We start from the raw sequence: 27,729 nt of genomic DNA, 5'->3' as shown, positions 1-27,729 counted from the left end.
CCCAGGCCATCTACCCAGTCACATGCAAAGAAGGATGCTCCAGACCAGGTGTAACAGGAAGTTCAACTGGCTGGATCAACATTCCCCTGCATGTTCACTCTAGGCAAATAGGAAATGTTGTACTTGACTGCTCCAGTGGATTACATCCCATATCTGATGACTCAGATAGTGTGCTTGCACCGCCCTACATCTACATGTATGGTTAAGAGGTTTGTTGTCGTTGTTGTTTAGTCGTGTCCGACTCTTTGTGACCCCATGGACCATAGCACGCCAGGCACTCCTGTCTTCCACTGCCTCCCGCAGTTTGGTCAGACTCATGTTGGTGGAGAACACTGTCCAACCATCTCGTCCTCTGTCGTCCCCTTCTCCTTGTGCCCTCCATCTTTCCCAACATCAGGGTCTTTTCCAAGGATTCTTCTCTTCTCATGAGGGGGCCAAAGTATTGGAGCCTCAGCTTCAGGATCTGTCCTTCCAGTGAGCACTCAGGGCTGATTTCCTTCAGAATGGATAGGTTTGATCTTCTTGCAGTCCATGGGACTCTCAAGAGTCTCCTCCAGCACCCATAATTCAAAAGCCCAAATGTCCCCAAATTTCCAAGTATCTTTACACCTAAAAGAAGACCCACATCCTGGTGAATCCCACAGATGAACTCTGCAGATGTGACTGTGTTGTGCGGCCCTCAAGGCAGGCACCCGCTTTTTAAGCTGACCGCCTTCTGGAAAGTGTCTCTCGCCAGCTGTGTGCAAATCCGCCAGCCCTCCACCCTGCGGTTCGGTTGCCCTCATTCCCTCTCCTTCCTCCCTTGGCAGTATTTTGGAGACCCGAGTCCTGCAGATGGAGACGAAGCACCTGATGGAACTGGAAGGGATCCGGACGGAGAAGGAGGAGCTGCAGCAGCTGGTGAGCCGGCAGAGCGACACCATCGAGGGCTTGGAGAAGTCTCTCCACGCGGCCAGCGACAACACCAGCCTGCTTCAACAACAGCAGCTGCAGCTTTTGGAGTCGGTTCAGAATTTGGTCCAGCTGGTCTCCCAAGGCAAAGGTGAGCTCAGAGCCCCCGAAATAAATCACACTTTATCTCAAATGAGGCAGCTTCCAAGCTTCCAGAATATGATGTGCATACTAGCCAGAGGTCCACCGCAGACGGAGATAGCTCAACAGTTTACAGTCTTCTTACCCCCTTTTCTGAACTCTCCTGGCTGCTTACAGTTCCCACCTCTCTCCCTGTCACTCCTTTCACCTTTTTGCCAATGTTCCATCATCCCAAACTTTCCCCTCTGGACTACTTGATTTGTAGTAGAGGACAGGATCACACTTCAGAATGACCTTAACAGATTAGACAACTGGGCCAAAGCAAACCAGATGAATTTTAACAAGGAGAAATGTAAAGTACTACACTTGGGCAAAAATAATAATAATGAAAGGCACAAATACAGGATGGGTGACACCTGGCTTGAGAGCAGTACATGTGAAAAGGATCTAGGAGTCTTGGTAGACCACAAACTTGACATGAGTCAACAGTGTGATGCAGCAGCTTAAAAAGCCAATGCTATTCTGGGCTGCATCAATAGGAGTATAGCGTCTAGATCAAGGGAAATAATAGTACCACTGTATTCTGCTCTGGTCAGACCTCAGCTGGAGTACTGTGTCCAGTTCTGGGCACCACAGTTCAAGAAGGATACTGACAAGCTGGAACGTGTCCAGAGGAGGGCAACCAAAATGGTCAAAGGCCTGGAAACAATGCCTTATGAGGAACGGCTTAGGGAGCTGGGTATGTTTAGCCTGGAGAAGAGAAGGTTAAGGGGTGATATGATAGCCATGTTCAAATATATAAAAGGATGTCATATAGAGGAGGGTGAAAGGTTGTTTTCTGCAGCTCCAGAGAAGCGGACACGGAGCAATGGATTCAAACTACAAGAAAGAAGATTCCACCTAAACATTAGGAAGAACTTCCTGACAGTAAGAGCTGTTTGACAGTGGAATTTGCTGCCAAGAAGTGTGGTGGAGTCTCCTTCTTTGGAGGTCTTTAAGCAGAGGCTTGACAGGCATATGTCAAGAATGCTTTGATGGCGTTTCCTGCTTGGCAGGGCGTTGGACTGGATGGCCCTTGTGGTCTCTTCCAACTCTATGATTCTATGATTTACATCAGAGCAGCCGAGCCAATGGGAAGAGGGAGTGGGAGGAGCCTCCAGCGATACTGTTTGTCATTTGAAAGTTCAGGTGTGCAGGAGAATAGCGCATGAGGCCAATTTGGCGTAACATACAGCAAAGAGCGCACACATTCCACCTTGAGGGATGCTTTTGAAAAACTTAAATTTCTATGCTGCTTTCTAAATGTTAAGGCAATAAATGTAGCAGCTTTTTGAACTCAGTGCTTTTAAACCGTGTCTTCCCATCCCCACCTGCAATAAACTCAGGTCAGATCCACAACATAGGTACATTTGAAGCACATCCAATGCACCTGGCTTCCCCCAAAGGATCCTGGGAACTATAGTTTCCCTGCACAGTGCAACAATTCGCAGCACCCTTAATAAGCTACGGTTCACAGAATTCCTTGGGGGAAGTTGTGTGCTTTACATGTGCATCGGGTGTTTGTTCAATGCATGGTGTGGATCTGCCCCAAATATTACTGGAAGGATGAGGATCCTTCAGGTGCTGTTGAACTACAACTCCCGCCATCCTTAACCATTGGTCATGCTGGCTACTGGAAGTTGCTGTCCAGCAACATCTGGAGAGTCACAGATTCCCCACTCTGGTCTTACTGCGTCTGTAGCTGGGATTGATGAAGAAATAATAACACAAGAATTAGTAAATATAGTCACAGTTTTTCCCCAAGCAAATTTTAAATAGCAATTTTATTCACATTTTGAATAGGGAAATTTGCTTGATACTGGGAGCTTGAGGACACTGTATCCATGCCCCAAAATGGTTATTTAATTTGGAGAGGCCAACTCTTTAGCATTTGACTTTCTCTTGCTAGTTCCTCCAAAGAAAGAAGACCGGCTGTTCCAGGACTGTGCAGAAATCCGCCAATCTGGAGTTAATCTCAGTGGGGTTTACACCCTCCAAATCAACAATCTGACTGAACCCAAGAAGGTCAGTAAAACCCTGAGAGCCTATGAATCGAGGCAGGGAGAAGGATCATTGCTCAATTTGACAGCTTAAAAAAGCACCTTGGTTCTCCTACTGTCTCTGCTTCTAAAGGAATCTGACCATCTCTGAGGCTGCCTGGAAAAAAACCCTGGCCTAGAAAAGGGTTCTGCTAAGGCTCAATGTTTCCCAAACTTGGGTTTCCAGCCATTGCTGGACTACAAATCCCATCATCCTTGACCGCTGGTCCTGCTAGCTAGGGGTGATGGGAGTTGTAGTTCAAAAGGAGCTGGCAACCTAAGTTTGAGAAACATGGGCAGGTAAGCAAAAGAGGGGCAGGCAGATTTTATTCAAATGGATATGCCTTTCTGTGCTTGGTTCTTGTGGCTAGATTTTGCTTTGGGCATAGGATCTAGTGTGCCAAGCGCTGGGGAACATTCATAGGTTCAAGGGGGAATTGACAGGACCTGGAAGGAGCTCTGGAACAACAGGAAGTTTCCTTACAACTGAGTCAGACCGTTGGCCTATATAGCTCAGTATTGTCTACACTGATGGGCAGCATCACGTCTCCGGCACTTATTTTATTATTTCATTTCATAAAATGTATACGCCACTTCAAAAACCTCAGAGTGGTTTACAAAAAAAGGTGAAACCATCCATTTTTTTCAGCAAGAACAATTTTAAGTGCAGCAATTTAAGACTTTCGAAAAGGTAAAATGACAATAGACTAAAAACAGATTGAAACTCGCATTGACTTTCTAAACATCTGGGGAGGCTTGTCTAAGCAAAAATGTTCTTAGCAGGTACCAAAAGGAGTACTTGTTGAAGCCTGCCTGATATCAATAGATTTATGTCCCTTTTCCAAACCAATACTTAATGCCATTCATTTGTCTCTGGAACTAGGAGGTTCCTCCATAATATTCCTCCATAATAACTAGAGAAGAAATTGGCACTGGGCATGGCACCCAGAGAATATCACATGCTTTGTTTTGTTTGTTAAATAATTATTACTGCAATCATGCCACTGGAGTTAAACACAGAATCTAAACTCTGCTTTTCTTGGTGAAAATCTCTGTTGACTAGTCATGTTTCAGCATTGTTTATTTTTTTAAAAAAAGTCCTTATGACACCTGCAAAGATCAGATTCTTCCGATATCCGTAGGCTCAGCTGTGCTTCTGCCTCTTGTTCCTTCTAACTGAGCATCCTCTTCTTTTTTCCTTTGCAGACCTATTGCGATATGGAGACGGACGGAGGCGGCTGGACAGTGATCCAGTACCGAGTCAACGGAAGCGTCAGCTTCCAAAAGAACTGGAAAGAGTACAAACAAGTATGAGTCTGGCTTGGGCTTGTCATCCTCAATCCGTCAGATCTTTTCGATCAAAAGTAGAAAGAGCAGAGACCACTTAGCAGGCATCCCCAGACTTCAGCCCTCCAGATGTTTTGGACTACAATTCCCATCTTCCCCGACCACTGGTCCTGTTAGCTAGGGATCATGGGAGTTGTAGGCCAAAACATTTGGAGGGCCGCAGTTTGGGGATGCCTGCCACATAGCAATCACCACAGGGCCAATAACAACCCATGGCTTTGCTAACCCCTATTTTGCTGACCCACTGGCTTCCTGAGGCCATGCGTCAACGTGCATAATTATATGTAAAGGAAACTCACTCACCACAGTTTGGTCAGTTGCACAATCTTCTCTCCCAAATCAAGGAGGGGGAAACCATACATAGAATCATAGAGTTGGAAGAGACCACAAGGGCCATCCAGTCCAACTCTATGATTCTATGTATTGGGGCTCTGCACAGCACTGATTGACCAGGCAGCGTGAAGTCACCAACCCACTTTGCTCTCCCTCCCCAATCACTGTTTCAGCGTCCAAAAATTTATTCGGTAGTGATGGATTCAAAGAAGGGGGCAAATGTGCATTCTACTGAATAAATTACTTTAAACGTAAAAAACTTTAAATGTAAAAAAGAGAGACAGCTGATCTGAAGCCCAGCAGTACATAGCTCAGCACGTGTTACTCCTCCATGTTACACAAAATAGTAAGATGGAACCAGAAGGTTGGAGTCAACTAAATTACTCTCAGAGTAGACCCAGTGAAATTAATGGACTTGGACTATTCATGTCTATTAATGAGTCTACTCTGAACTAACGTTGGATACAACCACTACTGCTGGAACTGACCACAAAGTTCATCTCACCTTCCCAACCATGGAAACCCCCCAAATACGTTTCATCTGATTTTGACAAGACATTGCAGTGTGGAGTGCTCCTGTTCAGCGTTCCAGCCAGCCAGCTGTGATCCTCTTGCAAAATACTCCATTCCGTTCTGTTCCTCGTCCCAGTTTTCTGTCCCCTTTCTCCAGAGACTCATCTGCTCTTCATTTGTCTGTTTTCGGGGAGAAGGTTGCTTAAATATTCCCCCCTAAATGATGTTTGTACTTCTACAGACCTTGGAATTCTCCTGACCATGCTGATCCCACCTGCCCCCCCCCCAGTGATCCCATTTTGACCGCAATCCTTTCAGGCCTCACCAGCTGACTTCAATATTCAAAACAGCCTCTTAGCTGATATATGCCGAGAACTTAATCGAGCAACCCACTTAGTGCTTTGTGTTTTGCCTCTCTCAGGGCTTTGGGGACCCAGCAGGAGAATACTGGCTGGGGAATGAGGCAGTCCACCTCCTGACCAACCAGGGAGCCCATTCTTTGAGGGTGGAACTCCTGGACTGGGAAGGCAATCGCGCCTACGCCCACTACGAAAAGTTCCAGCTGGGAAGCGAGCGCCAGCGATATAGGTAATATGTGGTCTTTGCCAGCTATATGCAAACAGCATGGTAGATGTTTATCTGCAGGGTGCAAATCCCCACTCAGCTGTGGCGCTCACCTTGGGCCAGTCGCCATCTCTTAGCCTAACCTACCTCGCAGGGCTGTTGTGAGGATGAAATAGGGAGGAGGAGAACCATGCACACCACAGTTCAGACCCTCCAAGTGTCCCTATTTTCCAGGGACAGTCCCGGATTTACAGAAGCAAGCCATCCCGGTTTCCTAATTTGACCCCGGAATGTCCTGCTTTTCCTATTTTCATTGGAGAAATGTTGGAGAGTGTGGTAGGACACCCCTATTTTCAACAGAGATGTGTTGGAGGGTGTGGAGTTATCCGACCCCCGAGCCATCTGAAGGCAGACTGGTATAGGGGCGTTTTCTGATGTTTTATGTAGGTTGGAAGCCGCTGTAGAAACTGTGAGAATGATCAGGAACATAGCATAGAGTGATTCCTATTCAACTTAGTGGGACTTAGTTCTGAGTGTTTAAGACTGACCAGTTTTTACCCCGTTATGTAGGAGTAAGCTCCATTGAATACATGGGACTTCTTTCTGAGTAAACAGTGTAAGGCTCCATTCACAATAAAGGAATAAGCAGTCTCTTTGTTTCCTAAGAAATGGCTGGCTGCTGAAGCATGGCAGCGAAAGGATTCAAAGGGGATCGGTGACATTGCCTTTCAAAATGATAGGGTGGGCTTTTTATTCCAGCTTCACCATCTCCTTTGTTTGGTGCAAGAAACACCAAACACAATCTCCTTTGTTTGGTGTCCAGTTCTGGGCACCACAGTTCAAGAAGGATACTGACAAGCTGGAACGTGTCCAGAGGAGGGCAACCAAAATGGTCAAAGGCCTGGAAACGATGCCTTATGAGGAACGGCTTAGGGAGCTGGGTGTGTTTAGCCTGGAGAAGAGAAGGTTAAGGGGTGATATGATAGCCATGTTCAAATATATAAAAGGATGTCATATAGAGGAGGGAGAAAGGTTGTTTTCTGCTGCTCCAGAGAAGCGGACACGGAGCAATGGATCCAAACTACAAGAAAGAAGATTCCACCTAAACATTAGGAAGAACTTCCTGACAGTAAGAGCTGTTCGGCAGTGGAATTTGCTACCAAGGAGTGTGGTGGAGTCTCCTTCTTTGGAGGTCTTTAAGCAGAGGCTTGACAGGCATATGTCAAGAATGCTTTGATGGTGTTTCCTGCTCGGCAGGGGGTTGGACTGGATGACCCTTGTGATCTCTTCCAACTCTATGATTCTAAGAATTTTATTTCCAGGATAATCAGGAGTCCGTTTTTGCACCTATACACACTTCTAATTCTTCTCCGGGACGTGGAGGGGAGGAAAAAGGAAAAGCAGGACATTCTGGGATCAAATCAGAAACCGGGACAGCTTCTGTAATTCCTGGACTGTCCCTGGAAAATCAGGATGCTTGGAGGGTATGAGATCACCTTCATTTTAGAGCTAATCGCTGTCTGGAATCTGATGGAGAACTGGTCTCACCTCCTAAACCATTGAGCTCCATGGAGATTCCACCCGCGGTTTTTTCGTACGTGCTTCAAGCACCAAATCAGCTTGTTCTGGCCTGCTTAGAAGGAGATTTGGACCTACTCTGATAAAGGTGAAGGGGCTCGGACAAGTTGTTCCAAGAGTGCTTTGCCCTGGAGGTCGGCCACCTAGCACATCATCAGCCCCTGGTGCAGGGACCGACTCCTGTGGGTTTAATGGGGAGTTTGAACCCATCTCAGGTGGCCTCTTGTGAGAGACCTTTGCGACCTAGCAAATCTTCAGCTCTGTTTGTGTCTTCACCTCCATTTTCTTTCCAGGAGATCTATCCTGGAAATAAAAGCTTGCCCTTCCAAGAGCTGAGTGTGCCAAGCCTCCTTTAACTTGCTAGCATTTATGGATGTGACTAAGGGTTTCTGGCGAGCATCTGTTTCTCAGAGAACATGGTGCTCTTTCAGGGTATCCGATAAGCCTCCTTGCCCTCTGCTCATCACGCAAGGGCACGTTTTCGCCTCTCATTTCATCTGCTTTCGATCTGCTGAGGGATTTACGGAATTCCAAAAATATCCTCCTCCTCCTCCTAGAATCATAGAGTTGGAAGAGACCACAAGGGTCATCCAGTCCAACCCCCTGCCAAGCAGGAAACACCATCAAAGCATTCTTGACATATGCCTGTCAAGCCTCTGCTTAAAGACCTCCAAAGAAGGAGACTCCACCACACTCCTTGGTAGCAAATTCCACTGCCGAACAGCTCTTACTGTCAGGAAGTTCTTCCTAATGTTTAGGTGGAATCTTCTTTCTTGTAGCTTCTTTCTTGTAGCTCCTCCTCCTCATCATCATCATCTCTCTCTCTCTCTCTCTCTCTCTCTCTCTCTCTCTCTCTCTCTCTCTCATTTTTACTTATTCTCCATTTAATAATACTATACATTCACATCATTATTGTCCACTTTACATCCCTGGGTCTTTAGAGCCTATCAACTTCCTTCTCTCCCGCCTCATGGCTTTCAAAATTAACCTTTATATCATTGCATTTTGTATGTTTTCCAATTCCAATTACACTCATTACAAAATAGCTCAAAATTTAACTAAATATAGAAAGGGAGAAGACTTTCTCATTACAAGTCTTCAGATAACCCCCGATAGTGATGTTAATTGCTTACAATAATCTTTCAGATTTCGTATAAATTTACTCTAGTCCTTGTGGAATACTTTATCTTGCTGGTTTTGGATTTTTTTTTCTGTCAGCTTCACCAATTCTGCAAAGTCCATCATCTTCATCTGTCACTCTTCTTTCGTTGGTACTTCTTGCTGTTTCCATTTTTGGGCTGTAATAATTCTTGCCGCAGTTTTTGCATAGATAAACAGTCTTTTATCTTCCTTTGGTATCTCTTTGCCCACTATACCCAATAAGAAGGCTTCTGATTTTTTTAACAAAAGTATTTTTCAATATTTTCTTTAACTTGTTATATACCATTTCCCAGAGAGCCTTTACCTCTTTACAAGTCCACCACATGTGGTAGAACAGGCACCCCCAAACTGCGGCCCTCCAGATGTTTTGGCCTACAACTCCCATGATCCCTAGCTAACAGGACCAGTGGTCGGGGAAGATGGGAATTGTAGTCCAAAACATCTGGAGGGCCGAAGTCTGGGGATGCCTGTGGTAGAAGATCCCTTCCCTTTCTTTACAATTCCAACACTCATTGGTTCTTGTCTTGTACATTTTAGCAAGTTTGTAAAGGTAAAGTGGTTTAACCCAGGTGGCGCTGTGGATTAAACCACTGAGCCTAGGGCTTGCTGATCAGAAGGTTGGCGGTTCGAATCCCCGTGACGGGGTGAGCTCCCGTTGCTTGGTCCCAGCTCCTGCAGTTCGAAAGCACGTCAAAATGCAAGTAGATAAATAGGAACCGCTACAGCGGGAAGGTAAACGGCGTTTCCATGTGCTGCTCTGGTTTGCCAGAAGCGGCTTTGTCATGCTGGCCACATGACCTGGAAGCTATACGCCGGCTCCCTCGGCCAATAATGCGAGATGAGCGCGCAACCCCAGAGTCGGTCACGACTGGACCTAATGGTCAGGGGTCCCTTTACCTTTAAAGGTAAAGTTTAGCTGGTGTTAGATACCATCTATACATCACATCATCATCTCTCTCTGTCTTGCTTTGCCCTGCAGCCCAAAGGATTGAGCTTCTGGGTGCTGTCGGTCTCAATCCCTATCCCAGAGAAGCAATGCCAGGTCGCAATGCTGCTTAGCCAATCGGATTTGGCTGCGCAGTGACGTCACTGTCCAGGCAAGCAAAGGCAGCTGAAAGTGGAACAGGGTCTTGCAGTAAATAAAAAAAAAGACCATGCATAGTCCAAGGTCCAAAGGAAAAACTTTTACTAAAAGGCAAAGGCTTGTTACAAAAACTTCAGACACACGAGGTACAAATGAAAGAAAGAGAGAGAGAGAGAGAGAGAGAGAGAGAGAGAGAGAGAGAGAGAGAGAGAGAGAGAGAGAGCAGCTTGCTGAGTGCATGAATTTATCTCTCCTGGCTCAGCGTGACCTTGAGGTAGCCAAAACAATATTTGCATCAGAAGTGAACCTTCTAGAATCTTCCAGCACTTTCCAGTTTCTGCCCTCAAAGACTTTAGTCATTACAGGGAGGGCAACATATATGTATATATTTATTGAATTTATATACCGCCCTGTACCCGGAGGTCTTCTCAGGGCAGTTGGCAGAACAAAATCGGCCAAAGGGTGTGTAGTGAAAAGTGAGCAGAGCGAGGCATTTCCCCAAAACTTTCGCATACCTTTTTATCGGGGTTAAAAATGAATCTCAATAAAAACACAACCCAGAAAGAAAAAAGAAGAGAGAGAGAGAAGAGAGAATAAAAAAAGATAACTTCTGATTCTTCGTCTGACAGCTGTATGTTGACCAATTGTTCAACACATCAAGATAACACTTGGATAACAGTATAAACCAATATTAAAATTGATCCTCACTCAAACCCAGATATCATTAGTTCATTTCTCTTTCGATACGGAGTTTCCCATTTTTAATAAAAGTTGACAATGGTTTTTCTCTGGTGCTGCCTTCTGCCAAGTCAGGCCATCTGTCAAGTTCAATACTGTCAACACTGACTTGCAGGTGCTTTCCTGTGGGGTTTTTTTTTGGGGGGGGGGGGAGGCGCCTTTCCCGGCCTCACCTGGAGATGCTGGGGATTGAACCTGGGACCTTCTGCATGCAAAGCAGGGGACCTACTGGCACAATTTCTACTACTGCTACTACTTATTTATTAATTTATACCCCACCCATCTGGCAGCCACTCTGGGCAGCTCCCAACAGAATTAAAAGCACAATAAAAGAGCAAACATAAAAAACTTCCCTTTGGATGTCTTCTAAAAGTCAGATAGCTGTTTATCTCCTTGACATCTGATAGGAGGGCATTCCACAAGGGGGGCGCCACCACCGAGAAGGCCCTCTGCCTGGTTCCCTGCAACCTCACTTCTCGCAGGGAGGGAACCGCCAGAAGGCTCTATGAGCTGGACCTCAGTGTCCAGGCTGAACTAAACATCAATAATAACTTTCTGGCTGTTAGAGGCATTCAACAGTGGAACGGACTCCTTCAGAAGGTGGTGAGCTCTCCTTCATTGGAAGTTTTTAAGCAGAGGTTGGGTGGTCATCTATCAGGATTGCCATCTCTTAGCCGTGATTCCTGCATTGCAGGGGGTTGGACTAGATGACCCCCTTGGTGCCCTTCCAACTCCACCACCGAGTTGGATGCCACCACCGAGAAGGCCCTCTGCCTGGTTCCCCTTAACCTCGCTTCTCACAGGGAGGGGACCTGGACCTCAGTGTCTGGGCTGAACGATGGGGGTGGAGACGCTCCTTCAGGGATACTGGGCTGAGGCTGAGGCTGTTTAGGGCTTTAAAGGTCAGCGCCAACACTTTGAATTGTGCTTGGAAATGTCCTGGGAGCCAATGTTCGTCTTTCAGGACCGGTGTCATATGGTCTTGGCGGCCGCTCCCAGTCACCAGTCTAGCTGCTGCATTCTGGATTAGTTGCAGTTTCTGGGTCACTTTCAAAAAATATCTACCACCAGCCCTGCACACAAACAAGGAAATGCAATCTTGGAGACCCAGCCTCTGCCTGCCTGCTCCCTGCCGCAACTTGTAGGGGATTTCCTTCTTTCTCATCATGATGCCTTCTGCTCCACAGGCTTTTCTTGAGAGGCTACAAAGGCAGCGCTGGGCAGCAAAGCGGCTTGTCTCTCCAAGGGACGGGCTTCAGCACGCGAGACGCTGACAATGACAACTGCCGGAACTGCAAGTGTGCCCAGATGCTTTCTGGTGGTGAGTCGCCCTTTGTGCTCCCCGACTGGGAAGGAAAAGAGGAAGGGAGGGAGAGAGCAAGGATTCAAGTGAGAATCCAAGAGCTTTGAAACTTGAGTGTCTCTTTTTCCAAACTAAAGTTCTCCACATTTCCAAATCCGTTTGCATACACACATATATAATGCACCAGCATTTCAGCGCAAATTTCTCATCATATAAACATTTGCATGTAATTTCCCCTGCTGTACACACTTTTGCAGAGCAGCTTCCCCTAATAGAATGCCTTTTCATGGTTTTTTCACTAATGTATACAATTTTACACACACTTTCCTCCGTTTTTGCACACATTGCTTGGCCAGAGAGCTATATTGTAAACTTTGGAAAAGCGCAGATTTTTTGAGGACGGCTGCGTTTCCGTTCTCATATTGCTTCAAAAAGTGTAAATTTCTCTTCAGACTAAAGCTCCACTTAAAGCCTAAGAGCTTTGGCATTTTAAAGCAGTTTGAGTTTTTAAGCACTCGGTACATGTTTGTCTTCTGCTTAAGCATTTGGACAGCAGTGGTTCACAAACTTTTGGGGGGGGGGGAACTGCTCCCTTGGTTCTATAAACTCATTCCCAGTGGCCCCCCCACCCTATAAAACAGTGATGGGCAACCTTTTGAGCTTGGTGTGTCAAAATTCGCCAAAAAACCGAGCATAACCCGGGTGGTGTGTCACTTCAAGAAAAAACCATAATTTCACGATATTTATAGTTATTTAAACTATAAATATCGTGAAATTATGGTTTTTTCTTGAAGTGACACACCACCTGAGTTATTTTGTTATTTAAACAAAAATGTATAATTGTAATATATAACTGTATTTAATAAATCAAAAACTAATTATTTAACCAAACCAAACCCAAAAACCCTTATTTATCACAAAGTGCCCAGAGTTGTTGAGCTTTTGGGGGGGGGGGAGCTGCCGACCAAAGTTTTGGAGGGTTTTTGGGGGTGTGTGCAAAAGTTGCTTTGCTTGGGGGGGGGGGATGCCCCAAAGCTGCTGCGCTTTTTGGGGGGGAAAGAGAACAGAGATAAATGATGAATAATACCTTCACTGGAACTAACACGCAGCACCGACATAGTCTGCCAAAGCACCAAAAAAACCAGCACAGAACGGGTTAAAAAATGAACGCTGTTACACCCAATCATCGTCTGCCAAAGTGCCAGAAAAAACAGCACAGAAAAGGTTAAAAAACCAATCTCTGGCTACCAGCAACAAAACAAACAAACAAACAAAAGGATCCGGGTTTTAACAGTGGAGACAAGCTGTAGGGTGAGGAGTGAGGAGGAGCCGGAGAACAAATGGGGAAACAACAACAACAGTGCAAATGGGCCAATGGGGCGTGTGCCAGCAGTGAGGGCTCTGTGTGTCATGTCTGACACGTGTGTCATAGGTTCGCCATCACTGCTATAAAATGTGGTTTGCATGAATAGTGATTTGCATGAGCCACTAAGGAAGACAGTAACACAATAAAATTCAAAACAGTAGCAATCAATTGCACATTTTTTCAGAGTCCAATTAAAACTATGTAGTTCAATTATTCCAACAAAAACGATGAGCTTGATCCAGCGATACCAGCTTTTCAAAAATAGTCACCTCCACTTCCAGTGGCACCCCAATTCCAGTGGCACCCCAGTTCCCTCTTGAAAAAAATATTTTTTTTCCTCTTGAAAAAAATATTGGGGGTGCCAGGTATGCCCTGCCCTGCATAAATGATCACAAGATGTAGCACAGACACAGCATTTGAATGGCAATGCCCATCAACTTTTGGGGGTGTCCCACTCAAATATTTTATTGGGGGGGGGAAGGACCTTGGCCCCTAGGAGTTGGCTTCTAGATAATCCCACGACACCCAGGAAGATGGTAGCGCCCACTTTGGGACCTAATGATCTACGGTTTGCTTCTTCTGACCCACATTCAGGTTGGTGGTTTGATGCCTGCGGACTCTCGAACCTGAACGGCATCTACTACCCAGCGAGGCACAATATCCGGAAACTGAACGGGATCCGGTGGCACTACTTCCAGGGACCGGGCTACTCGCTAAAGGGCACGAGGATGATGATCCGTCCTTCAGGCAGCCCTGAAGGAGCATAGCGGAGAGAGGCCGTGCCGGGCTGCAGTTTCTGTGAGCCAGGGAAAGCAAACCTTGGCACAGGTAACAGGAACTGCCTTCAGGTTTGGACAGGTGGCAGGTGCAGAGAGACTCCCTGGGAAAGAGGCCCTTGTGGCTAGTAATTCACAGCTGCGGTCGGACGCAAACAGCACCAGCTCTGAAGCTGTCTTTTGTGGGCTTTTGGACTTCCGAGGAAAAATTACAGCGAACTATTCTGTATGTTAAAGGCCAGATCTGCCCGTGAACAGTGTGTCACGCTATCCGGCTCATTTCGGGGCAGGGGGCGAGCTTGTTGGGTAAATGCAGAACAATCTGGTAAGATTTATATTATGCTTCAGGCTTTATTTGGCTAAAGGCACGCATGATCCTGCCCAGGGGTTCCCAACAAAATTTTCTCGAGGACCCCTCATTGAGCCGCTATTGTGACAAGGACCCCCATTAATTCCTGATCCTAAAATTAAAAAGTGAGAGCCAAATTAAGAGTCTTTTTATATTTTATATTTATATGTTTTTTACAGTTACAAAAGAGTACTCCATCAGTATACAGTTAGTTTTAATTTTCAGTTCTTAATGAGATGAACCACTTTTTAACCAACGGTCCATTGTTAACTACGCGAACTTTAGCTTCTGTGAAAAACAACGCTTTGTTTACAAACACTACTGTTTTGCAAAGAGGCAGCGCGCGCCAGGGAGGAGGGAGGGGAATGGAGAAGACAGGGTACCTGCGCAGTAGCGCACAAATGAAGCCGACATGCGCAAAGCATCTTGGGGAGGTGAGCGTTAGTAGAATGCGTGCGCTGCCTCTTTGCAAAACAGTAGTGTTTGTAAAGCGCCACCTAACGGCATACAGCAGAACTACTGCCTCTATCTAATTCTAGTTTTGCGCTAGACTCTGCTCATGCAGGAAGCGGCCAAAACAAAAAATCTGTTATCATACGAAATATATTTAATATATTTTTTATTCTAATAGCATCTTGCGGGCCCCTCTGGCATAGCTCGCGGACCCCTGGGGGTCCCCGGACCACCTGTTGGGAACCACTGATCCTGCCTGTGTTGGACACTGGTTCTGCAGAGATTGGTGGGAGTTTGGAAACATCTGGAGAGCCAAAGGTCTGATTTATATAGGACAGAATCATACTCTGAAGATGAAGCTCTGAGTTCCCTTCTTTTGCTTCCCATAAACACAAATAGGCTCAGACCCCACAATTTGGAGCCTCCGGTGCCATGAATGGACTAAGCCGCCCTCTGCTGGCACAGTCTGGGTTGCAACATCCTTGCAAGAGACCGTGAAGTGTTTCTGCTGTGGTCGAGGGGGGCTGTATCAAACTGGCTGTTTTCATCCCCTTGTTTCAGCGATGGCCGGATAAGCTGATCTTTTCTCCACGTTGAACTGTTCAGCAGGGCTAGCCCAAGATGGAAAATTCAAAAGGACCCCTCCCCTTATTCTGCAGCAGGAAGAATCAAGTCTCCAGTGAACCCTCCTGCAAAAGGCTCAATAAAAATCTCACCTCACAACACCCCAAACCCTCCAGCCTTGAAAGCTGAGATTCCCCTTTCTACCTGCCCTGTATTTATCCCTACAAGCCCTGCTTGAGGGCCAAAGCACAGCAGCTGCTTGGCAAATAATGTCTGTGAACATTTCGTGATATGCAGCAACTCTGCTAATAGTGAAGTGGCCGTTTTTCGTCTGCAATATACCGTATTGGCCCGAATAGAAGCTGCACCCGAATATAAGCCACACTTTTTAAATTGGAGGGAGGGGAGAGGGGGGGGGAAATACCCGAATATAAGCCGCTCCAGTCCTTGCAGCTCCTGGCTTTAACTTTTCACAGTCGGAATTTGGGGGGAAGTGAGGCTTCTATTCAGGCCAATACAGTATAAAACGAGAAGTATTTTTCTTTCTGTTGCACCTCCAACGTACCAAAGCGCTTCACTTCCTACAGGGGCCTGGGGTCCAGGGATGACAAATTGCCCAGGGCCCAAATTTCACCCAGGGAGCACATGATTCCAAATGTCCATAGATGCACACAAGCACATGAATGGAAGCCTGATCCGTCTATATACCACGAATGATCCCCATTCCCTCTGCATGCATTCCATTCGTGGGAGGTTGGGGGGGGGGGTTGGTGCGGATATAATTTCTGGTTGACTTTAGAGCCCGAGGCCATCCAATTGTGACCCAATGGTGTCGCTGCCTTGTACCTGGTCCTAGAGACATCAGCGTAGCCACCTGGGGTCCTTTGGGAGGAAGGACACAATATAATAATAATAATAATAATAATAATAATAATAATAATAATAATAATATAATATAGTATCCTTGTCATGGATATTAGTGAAAAATAGGTCGACTGGGATCACGGAAGCCTCTTCTTAATGCACAATTTCACTTAGTTTTAAATGAGCTTTGTAAATAGTAATCTTTGTTTTGTGATTGGGTTGTTGCCTATGATTCAGTAGAAGAAAGGAGTTATATTCACTCTCATATTAAGCTTGTTGTAGCTGGCCTCCAGTCTCATCTTTGTCTTTTTCACCCCGTCCACTTCAAAGTGTCTCCCAAACAGTATTTGAGATCTTTGTTCATCCGAATGTCTCCTCCTTTTATTCATATCTCTGGAAAACCAAAGAAAGGCGTCGGGAAGTGGCTTGGGGTGGGGAAGGACGTTGGTCAAGTTAGTATTGTTAATGTTGTTGGTTAATATGCCAAGATGAACACGAAGAGGGAATATTTTCTGAAGCATCGAAAGAGCTTTATGACAGGTAACCAGCAGGCAGCACAAACCTGGAATAAAAAGTGTTCTGTTTTGAGCTTAGTGGAAAGTCGTCGTTTAGGAAAGGTTGGCAATTAGATGATAAAGTTGGAATTCAGACTGTTCATTACTTAAGAGTGATAATCCAACACATTTTGAATTAGATTTTAAAAATTAGAGGTCATTGCTGATATACCCTCTCAGTTATCTTGACTTCTCCACCTCCTTCAGGACAAGAATGGAGAGATCATTTAGATAAGATTTTTGAAGAAAAGCCTAACTCCCTAAGAAGCTTTAAAAATGCGTTTTTACTTATTACAATTACCACTATTGCGTTCTTTGTTTTCCGCTCTCATGCTATATCTCGTTATCCTGTAAATACAGTTTTGAAAATTTGAAATACACTAAGTTTTTATAAAGAACTTTCTCTCACGTATTTTGAGTTGCGTTCAACGTCTGTACAATCCCTGTCAGAATCTACAGGAAATAAAAGGGGGCGTTCTTCATGGGTAATAGCACACATTCAGGTTAACACAAGCAGCTCAAAAGTTTGGTACTGGAGTGTGAGAACTGATCTCTTCATCCTGTGTTTTGACCCCTGAGGTGTTTACTTTTAGGTCGCACCTTATTTCTGGGATTGCGAGTTGTTTGAAATTGGGGGTGTTTCCCCCCCCCAAGGTGGTCTGCCAAGCAGATGTTTAATTGAGGTGTATTCTGTCACATGTTCTTGGTTTCTTTCTATTTCATTTTTCAATTGTTCAAAAATTTACAGACATACAAATCACAAACACACAAATCGCATACAATTCCAATACACACATTTATTTGACTTCCACCCACCCCCCCTTTGTGGTTTCTTTTTAAGTTTAATATTTTATGCTGCATTTTCACATTAATCAATGTTAAAGTTACTTTTCAGTTTCTCTTGATAGTATGCTTGTTTTACAATGACCCTGCTAATGAACTTATTTGCAGACAATAATTTTTCAAATATTCCACAAATTTTGGATAATGTTTTCTTCTTCTTGGTTTCTTATTACAACTGTTAATCTTGCCATTTCAGCATAATCCATTAATTTAATCAGCCACTCTTCCTTGGTTAGTACTGCATCGTATTTCCATTTCTGGGCAAAAATCATTCTAGCTGCAGTTGTAGCATACATAAACAATTATTATTATTATTATTATTATTATTATTATTATTATTATTATTATTATGTCTTTTGGTATCTCTGTATCTATAATCCCTAGAAGAAAAGCTTTTGGGTTTTGTTTTGTTTTTACTAAAAGTTATCTTGAACATTTTCTTCAATTCATTATAGATCACCCCCCAGAAAATTGTTTCTAATGTTGTGTTTTGATTGCTATAAATAGGGAACAGAAAAAGGAAGGAGCCATTTTTCAACCAAATGCACATTTTCACCATGTGAAAGAGGATACACACAACCGTGTTCAGACAGCATCTTTGCTTGGGCCGAGTGACTATGTGTAGGGAGATCCACTGGAGCAGGCATAGGCAAATTCGTCCCTCCAGATGTTTTGGGACTATAACTCCCACCATCCCTCACCACTGGTCCTGTTAGCTAGGGATGATGGGAGTTGTAGTCCCAAAACATCTGGAGGGCTGAGTTTGCCTATGCCTGCAGTAGATCCTGCCTCCACCTAATGTCTATATTCATAGCTCTCATACTGGTGTTTACTGAGCTTGACATGTAGGATTCTGACTCCCCCGCTGTGCTCATTTGCTCGCCCTGAAATATGTTTTCACAATGAAGAAATCCAAGCAGGGCCGGATTTAGGTTTGATGAGGCCCTAACCCAGGGGTAGGCAACCTAAGGCCCGGGGGCCAGACGCAGCCCAATCGCCTTCTAAATCCGGCCCATTGACGGTCCGGGAATCAGTGTGTTTTTACATGAGTAGAATGTGTCCTTTTATTTAAAATGCATTTGTGGGGCGTAGGAATTCGTTCATTCCCCCCCCCCCAAAAAATATAGTCCGGCCCACCACATGGTCTGCGGGACGGTGCACCAGCCCCCAGCTGAAAAAGGTTGCTGGCACTTGCCCTAAGCTACCAAAGGTAATGGGGCCCTTTATATGCCCAGCTGTCCTTTGTCCATAACGAGCAAACCAGGGATATTTTATGGAGCAGGCTAGTAGGCGGGGCCCATAGACTTACATCATAGGAGCCTATACAACACAAAACACTGTTGCTGTCGGTAGGTTTTATTTTATATGTTTTTTTATCTTATATTTTATATATATATTATATTTTATTTGTCCATGGAGTTTTCTTGGCAGGGATACTGGAGTGGCTTGCGGATCACGTTTGGTCAAAACATAACTTCTCTAAGTTATTTAAGCCCCTTCGCCATGACAAGGCAGTGATCCATGATGGATCACTTTTTTTTTTTTTTTTACCAAATACTATATTTTTTTACCAAACTGCGGGAGGCAGTGGAAGACAGGAGTGCCTGGCGTGCTCTGGTCCGTGGGGTCACGAAGAGTCGGACGCGACTAAACGACTCAACAACAACATCTTATATTTTGGAAATGTACATCCATTTATTTTCCTTTAGATTTTTTGGGGGGTCCCAAGAGAGTGGGACCCTAAGCTATAGCTTGTTTAGCTTATAAGTCAATTTACGGGAAAGTCAACCCCAACTTGAGCATGCAAATAGAGCTCCTACCACTAGAGGTCGCCACAGGCCATAAATATAATTTGGAGCCGAACTGAAATTCAAATCAGATGCAAGTGAGATGGAAGTGATTCCCAATCAGTCCATTTCATTGAACTGTAGAGTTGCAAGACACCACGAGGATCATCTTGTCCACAACCTGAAATGCAGGAATCTTCTTGCGCAACGTGGAGCTCCAGCCCCAAACTCTGAAATTTCAACTCTCCCAACTGAGTTATCCCAGCTGTAATATCGGAAACATTTTTTAAAACAAGAACAAGAGGATTTTGGACATCCTTACCACTAGGAGAGATTTTGAAAACGGGTACTCTTTGGTCTTGTCATGGCTGCCATCACTAAAGCGCCCAGTTTATTATTATTATTATTATTATTTGGTTATTGTTATCCCTGTCATCCCCCAAGGAGCTACCGGGCAGGGCAGTCTCGAGCAGGTCGCGCGCCCTGGTGCTGAGGGGCGGAGATCGCTCCGGCGCCCCCGCCCTTGCAGGGTGCAGCATGGTTTCCGCGCAGCTTTGTCGTGTGGCGCCCTGCCTACCGGCCCAGCGCCCTGGCACACCGCGCCACCGGGGGTCTATCTAGAGCCGGCCCTGCTACCGGGTATGTGGAGTTCTCATGCATAGAGAAAAGAAGGTGCAAACAGGGACAAGCGTAGACCTGAGAACTCATATCCTATCTGGCATCAACATTCAATGCACTCACACCCATATCCGAAGGTGGGAAGCATCCTGAACAGCAGGGGCGCTGGAGGAACGGATCTGGAACAACAGTGCCCCCGCTGGGCAGAGCGTTTCACCTCCCTGTTTCCGACACCCTCCTCCAACCTGGCGCCCTCCAGTAGTTTGGGACTACCATTCCCATCAATGCCCCTCACATACACAACTCACCCAGGCCGGGGATGCAGTCCAAAATACCTGGGGGGGGGCACCAGGTTGGTGAGACCCACACAAAATTGAGAAGAGGCTAAAAAGCATCCGAGCTGGTCAGAGCCGGCCCTGACATTAGGCAAAGCGAGACAAATGCCTCAGGTGGCCTATGTTGGTTGGGAGGCTGGGGCTGCCAGCAAGGTATTGGGGGAACAAGCAGTGCGCATGCGCTGCAACCTGCCTTGTGTCCCCAGAGGTAACCTGCTGCCCTCAGGTGTGGCACAGGATGCCACCCTATTGCCAGCATTGGAGTAAGATTCAGCTGCCTGTCTGGTCAGCTTTTGCCTATGGAAAGGAATCTTCTCCTTTGCCGCATACAGGAAAATATCTTGGGCCAGTCCTGGGTTTGCACACTGGCAGGAGGCTTGACGGACGGTGTCGCAAGCATCAGGTTCTGCCGCAATGTGGCCAGACTAGTTCGACTGCTGGAGCTGAGGCGCACACAGGGCTCCTTATTCGGGGTCCAGTTGTAGCCTGCGGTGTTCCTAGCTATAAATTCCATTGCTGGAAGAGTACAGTCATATCTCGGGTTATAGACACTTCAGGTTGTGTGTTTTCAGGTTGCGCACTGCGCCAAACCCGGAGGTACCGGAATGGGTTACTTCCGGGTTTTGGCGCTCGAGCATGCGCAGAAGCACTAAATTGTGCTTTGCGCATGCACAGAAGCACCAAATTGTGACCTGCACGTGCGCAGACGTGGCGCTGCGGGTTGCGAACACTGCAGGTTGCAAACATGCCGTACAAATCACGTTTGCAACCCAAGTGTCCACTGTAATAGTTTCAGCCTTCAGCACAAATAAATCAAAGGCTAAGCTGAACATTCACGGCCACATTGAAAGCCCAGTGGTAAGGTAAAGGTAAAGGGACCCCTGACCGTTAGGTCCAGTCGTGACCCACTCTGGGGTTGCGCGCTCATCTCGCTCTATTGGCCAAGGGAGCCGGCGTATAGCTTCCAGGTCATGTGGCCAGCATGACAAAGCCGCTTCTGGCAAACCAGAGCAGCACATGGAAACGCCGTTTACCTTCCCGCTGGAGCGGTCCCTATTTATCTACTTGAACTTTGACGTGCTTTCGAACTGCTCGGTTGGCAGGAGCTGGGACCGAGCAATGGGAGCTCACCCCGTCGCGGGGATTCAAACCGCCAACCTTCTGATCAGCAAGCCCTACGCTCTGTGGTTTAACCCACAGTGCCACCTGGGTCCCTTATAGGTAAAGGACCGCTGAACGATTAAGTCCAGTCAAAGGCAACTATGGGGTTGCAGCACTCATCTCACAGCTTTTTCCGGGTCATGTGGCCAGCAGGACTAAACTGATTCTGGCGCTATGGGACACTGTGACGGAAACCAGAGCGCATGGAAACGCCGTTTACCTTCCCGCCACAGTGGTACCTATTTATCTACTTGCACTGGTGTGCTTTTGAACTGCTAGGTTGGCAGGAGATGGGACAGAGCAACGGGAGCTCACCCCATCCTGGGGATTCGAACCGCCAACCTTCCGATCAGCAAGCCCAAGAGGCTCAGTGGTTTAGACAACCGGAGCTGTAGTTTGTTAGGGGTGCTGAGAGCTGCTAAGACACCCCTCTTCCCCCTCCCAGAGCTACAATTTCCAGAGCAGCTTAGCAATCAATCCCTCTTCATACGGATCTTTGGGGAATTCTAGCTCTGCGATGGGAATAGGGGTCTCTGAGCAGGATTCTTTAGGAAAGCCACAATGCTTTAAAGTGTCATTGTAGTACTTTTAAATGCACGGCATAGATGATATTATTGTTATTGTTATCATCATCAATTCAATTTATATACAGCCCTTTATCCAAATATCCCAGGCCAGTGTACAACATTAAGAACATAATTTACACAGCATCATACTAAAAACTTAATACACAGCCTAATAACAAAATAATCATGTTAATAGTCCATCTATCCGGACATTTAATAGGCCATAGGTTATGGTGGAAAGCCTGGGTAAAGAGGAATGTTTTCGCCTGTTGCCTAAAAATATAGTCGTATACCTTGGTTCTCAAATGTAATCCATTCCGGAAGTCCGTTTGACTTCCAAAAATGTTCGAAAACCAAGGCACAGCTTCCGATTGGCTGCAGGAGCTTCCTGCACTCAATCGGAAGCCGTGGAAGCTGTGTCGGACTTTCGGGCTCCAAAGAACATTCGAAAACCGGAAGGCTTACTTCCGGGTTTTTGGCGTTTAGGAGCCAAAATGTACGAGTACCAAGGCGTTCGAGAACCAAGATACCACTGTATCTAATGATGGTGCCAAGCGAGACTTTCTAGGGGGAGCGTTCCACAGAAGGGGAGTGTGAGGGACAGGGGATATCGCGAAGTCCCTCCCCTCCTGAGTTCAAGCCCGTCCCCGAGCAAAGGGGAAAGCAGGGAGAGTTCCGATTCCAGTGGGGAAGCAGGAAGTCGTGTCCGAGGCTCAGGCAAGGTAGAGGAGCCAGGGTCCCAGGTGGGACAGGAAGGGGCAAGTAAGGGGGGAAGACCCATCCCCCCAACTCCAGAATTACGCAGGAAGAGGAGGGGCAAGAGGATGGGTCTGCCAAAGCTTTTGTGTTGGAGAAAGACGCGCCAAAAGCCATTAGGAGGTTCTGAAACCGACTGACAACATCGCTCCGTGTAAATAGCAATGACTTGAGCACTGTAAATACGCAGCACCAATAAAAGAATAAAATGCAGAGCTGCGTAGCGTCGTTACTCTGAAGTAGTCCACTCCGGCCACTGTGACAGGGAGCTACCACCGTAAAGGCCCATTCTCAAGTTGCCACCCTCCAAACCTCTCAGGGAGCAGAAGGGCCTCGGATGACAAGCGTAGGGCCTGGGTTGAGTTTGTAAGGGGAAACGTGGTCCCTAGGGTATTGAGGTCCTGATCCTGCCACCCAAAGCCCTGCATAATAGGTGTTGGGATAGGCGACACCTACTGCATGGATGGAGTCATAGAACTGTAGAGGAGGGGTCGTTTGGTCCAGCTCCTCGAAATGCAGAAATCGCAGCTAAAAGCTACCAAGGAGTTAATGTGCCTGGGAGGGAGAGAGGCTTTCCTGAGTTGTGAGTTCAGTTTCCGTGTTCCCCTCCCTGCTTTGTAACATGTAATGGCTGATCCTCTTAAGTCAAGGAACCTGTTTAAACCTCCAGGCTGAGGCTGTCTTCCTTGGAAGAGGACAAAGAACCTCCCTCGCCACAGTAGGGAGGGAGCTTACTTCTGCGGAAAACACAGAGAGGATTGTGCTACACCCAGAAGTGACTTCCCTCGGAATCTTTTTGGCATCTTATAAGGGACCCAGGTGGCGCTGTGGGTTAAACCGCAGAGTCTAGGGCTTGCTGATCAGAAGGTCGGCGGTTCGAATCCCTGCAATGGGGTGAGCTCCCGTTGCTCGGTCCCTGCTCCTGCCCACCTAGCAGTTCGAAAGCACATCAAAGTGCAAGTAGATAAATAGGGACCGCTCCGGCGGGAAGGTAAACGGCGTTTCCGTGCGCTGCTCTGGTTGGCCAGAAGCAGCTTTGTCATGCTGGCCACATGACCCAGAAGCTGTCTGTGGACAAACGCTGGCTCCCTCGGCCTATAGAGCGAGATGAGTGCCGCAACCCCAGAGTAGGACACGACTGGACCTGATGGTCAGAGGCCCCTTTAACTTGACCTAACAAATGCTTAGTATTGCCAGCACGGACCGGCAGCTGCACTCTCCAAGCTCCAAGGAATGTTCCCAGGGCCAGCCCTACCTAGAGAGGCTGAGAATCGATCCTGGGACCTTCTACATTCAAAGCAGGGGCTCCGCCAGGGATCAGTGCATTTGCAGCACACATGTGCCAGAATGTAACTCCCAAAGTCGAAATTCAGGTCAAAGGCCAACACTGGGAATCCGCAGGGCAGGCGATGAAAGTCAGATTTAAAGATTATTATTAGAAGGATCTCTAGTGCTCAAAGCATGTTGAGGCATGGGTTCGGATCCCGGCTCACAAGTGCAACCTGCAGATCTGAGGGTTAAAAGGCCAGTCCTATCCCCACCACCAATTAGCCTCAACTACACCTAGAATCGTACAAATGTAGAGCTGCAGGGCACCCCAATGGTCATCTAGTCCAGCTCCCTGCAATGCAGGATTCGCAGCTGATACACAGCTATGTTAACTACCCATTACATGCAAGCACAATGTTTTGCTTTAAAAGAGGAGCTTTAGGGAAGGAGCCAAGAGACAGTTAGTGAGGAGGGATGCTTAACCCTTTCCTGCCTGCCTTTTCCTTGCTCCCCAGGTTTGGTGGGGATGAGGGACGGGGCCTTCTCAGTGGCTGCTCCAAGCCTTTGAAACTCCCTTCCTGGAGAGGCTAGACTGGCTCCCTCCTTGTTGTCCTTCCACCCGCAGGTAAAGACTGCCCCCCCACCCTAAGCGCTGTGCTGTGCTGTTTTTATTATCTGTATTTTAATTGTTTCAATTCCATTAGAGTTCAATTATTTTATAGTGGTTATCCTTATGGGATTTTAGCCTTTTCTTTTTCTTTTTGCATTTTATCCATGTTGTTTTAATTTGTGCGAGGCGCCTCATGTTCTGGTCTGGGAAAAAGGCAAGATATAAATAGTAATAACAGAGTAGCTCCCCCCCCCCAACCCATGCGTAAAGTCGCGTTCTGAACTACACAAGGGGGACCTCCACGGGCAACAGCAATGCAGTGGACGGCGATTTGGAGAAACTGATTAAGGGAAAGAGGGAACCGTATTTGACCCTCCACGTCCCCGTCCCCCCCTGCAAGCACACATAAACCCACGCACCCGTTCCCCAGAGCGTTCAAAGAAATAAATTAAAATTCGGAATCCGTGCGTCTGAAGACAAGCATCCGTAGGTTTTCAGAGGCCAACAACAGACCAAGTCATGCAAGAGGATTGAGAGGCCCGTCGCCTTTCGAGGCCTAATGTATCCGCCACACTTCAGCCGAGGCAATATTTTAAAAGATTTGCATCGACTCCAGCCCCGGATTGGCGATTTGCGGAGATAACGCATAGCCCTCGGGGGATCCGTATGGATTTGTGCGCGTGTTTGCGCCTGGCAGCATGGGCTGAGTGATCATCGCACATCCCACAGGGGCTGCTATAGCAACTGCCTACCCCCCCCCAGGCTCCCCCACCCCCAGGCTCCCCCATTTTTCCTGTGTACATGAGCAGCCCCCTGCGTGGGGAGGGGGGGGAGACAAAGGAGGAGGCGGCTGCCAGCTGTCATGCGGCAAGGATGCTCCTCGGAAACATACAGATCATAATTGCATTCGCATTAGCGCCGATCCCACACCTCCTGCTGCTTCTTGGGGGGCGCACAACACCCGCCCCCGCCCGCCCCCTGACTTTCCACCCGCTACTCAGAACACGCAGCTGACTTGAGGTTGGGGAGCGATGAAAAGGAAAAGCTGACGGGCTCCGGAGGCTAATATAAAAGCGGTGGAGGGAGGCCAAAGTCTGTCTGCCTGAACCTCGTTTCGTTTCTTTCCGCCGAGAACTTCTGAGAGGCAGTGTTGCGCAGTGGTTAGAGTGCCGGACTAGAACCTGGGAGATCAAGGTTCAAATCCTCCACTCGGCCATTTAGGGTGGTCACCTTGGCCAGTTGTAGAATTATAGGCTTGCAGAGTTGGAAGGGACCTTTGGTGGTCATCTAGTCCAACCCCCTGTGATGCAGGAATCACAACTACAGAATAAAGTCACTGTTTAAAGACCTTCGCTGAAAGAGAGTCCACCACCTCCCAAGGGAAACTGTTCCACTGTCAAAGAAGCTCTTTCTGTCATAAAGTTCTTCCTGATGTTTTAAGACCAGGGGTCAGCAAACTTTTTCAGCAGGGGGTCGGTCCACTGTCCCTCAGACCTTGTGAAGGGCTGGACTATATTTTGAAAAAAAGAAATAGAATGAATTCCTTTGCCCCGCAAATAACCCAGAGATTCATTTTAAATAAAAGCACACATTTTACTCAAGTAAAAACACGCTGATTCCTGGACCGTCTGCAGGCCAGATTTAGAAGGCGATTGGGCCGGATCCAGCCCCCGGGCCCTAGTTTGCCTACTCATGTTTTAGACAGCACCTCCTTTCTTGTAGCTTGAATCCATTGGTTCAAGTCCTAACCTCCTGAGCGGGGGGGGGGGGGGGGAGAGAGAGAGAGAGAGAGAGAGAGAGAGAGAGAGAGAGAGAGAGAGAGAGAGAGAGAGAGAGAGTTGTCTCCATCTTCTATGTGACAGCCCTTGAGATATTTGAAGAGGAGTCTCCTTATCATGAGCAGGAAACCCCAACCTGCCGTTTCAACCCACAAACCAGGGTGGGGAGAGCTTCATTCCTAAGTGGATCTCCTGGCAGATGATCTAACCACCTTGCAGGTTGAAACAGTGAGCTGGGGGGCTTACTCACATGTAGACAGAGACACATCCCTCCAGCCTGCCGGGTCAGGTGTGCAGAGGAGCTTTCACCTGGGAACATTTGTGCGGGCAAATGTCCCAGCTTGCCCTTTTGAATAGTGAGGTGGAGCACGTCTCCGAGAGTGGTCCTACTTGAGAGATAGTGGTCTAGCCTGCTCTTTCAAGCAACAGGTGCTTTCTTCCCTCCTCTCTCTTGTCTACTTCCTTCAAGGAGGAGGAACTGGAACCAAGAGATATTTGCATCTCTCCCCTCCTCCTTTCCTTCAAAAGCTGTTTCTGTTGGAAGCACAGCAGCAGAGATCATTCTATTAGCAGCCTAAGGGTTAATTCTAACCAACCAAGAGGGTGGTGAAGGTCATCCCTAGCAACCAATCAGAATGGCATGATCCTTGCTGAGGTAACTCATGATTGGCTCTGAATGGCTGTGTAGTTCTGAGGGAATTTACCTCCTGTAAGTGCTGTTGAACCAAGAAAGACATAGCCCCTCCCCCCTTCATGTTACACCAGGCACCCCCAAACTGTGGCACTCCAGATGTTTTGGCCTACAACTCCCATGATCCCTAGCTAACAGGACCAGTGGTTGGGAAAGATGGGAATTGTAGTCCAAAACATCTGGAGGGCCGAAGTTTGGGGATGCCTGTGTTACACACTCTTCTTGACCCATTTACTCATAAAGTTCCCTCAGGGTTTTCTTGGCTTTGGTCTGTGTTATTTAAAGCACTCTGCTAAAACCCATATTTCCTGGATTTACTCACGAGGCATTAAAGGATGGGAGTGGGAGACTGGGGCGGGGGGGGGGCGGGGAGGAAGTAAGGAGAAACAGGAGAGAAAATGTGTGTGTGTGTGTGTGTGTGTGTGTGATTAAGTTTATTTCCAAATAAATAATAATTCACAATAATAATATTGTTGAAATAGTGGCCATTGGGCCAGGGGAGCCAGTGGGGCTGTTTGTTTTCCTACTTTTTCCTTCTGTGCTTTAAGCATAGATTGTGTGAAGCTGTTTAGCGTTGTTACTTTGATTACTATTAAATGTACCTTTTAATTACATGACATGGCGTAGGCAGCGTGGGGCAGGAGGGGGCAGTTGTCCC

The 27,729-nt window shown here is 46.9% G+C and overlaps 1 protein-coding gene across 1 annotated transcript in view; it reads left to right on the top strand.

The window, feature by feature from the left end:
- Nucleotides 1-14,359, top strand: part of ANGPT4 (angiopoietin 4) — a 43,532-nt gene extending 29,173 nt beyond the window's left edge. Inside the window, exons 4-9 of the mRNA XM_035123928.3 lie at nucleotides 810-1,042; nucleotides 2,981-3,096; nucleotides 4,317-4,418; nucleotides 5,725-5,891; nucleotides 11,616-11,749; nucleotides 13,692-14,359. Coding sequence (XP_034979819.1) covers nucleotides 810-1,042; nucleotides 2,981-3,096; nucleotides 4,317-4,418; nucleotides 5,725-5,891; nucleotides 11,616-11,749; nucleotides 13,692-13,864 — 925 coding nt within the window. The 3' untranslated portion in view covers nucleotides 13,865-14,359. The remainder of the gene's footprint in view (nucleotides 1-809; nucleotides 1,043-2,980; nucleotides 3,097-4,316; nucleotides 4,419-5,724; nucleotides 5,892-11,615; nucleotides 11,750-13,691) is intronic.
- Nucleotides 14,360-27,729: the final 13,370 nt, after the last annotated feature.

Source organism: Zootoca vivipara, chromosome 7, assembly GCF_965207765.1.
Source record: "Zootoca vivipara chromosome 7, rZooViv2.hap1.1, whole genome shotgun sequence".
In the NCBI taxonomy this organism is placed as follows: Eukaryota; Metazoa; Chordata; class Lepidosauria; order Squamata; family Lacertidae; genus Zootoca; species Zootoca vivipara.
The sequence above is the reverse complement of the archived record's forward strand: the minus strand, read 5'-3'. Positions and strand labels throughout refer to the sequence as shown.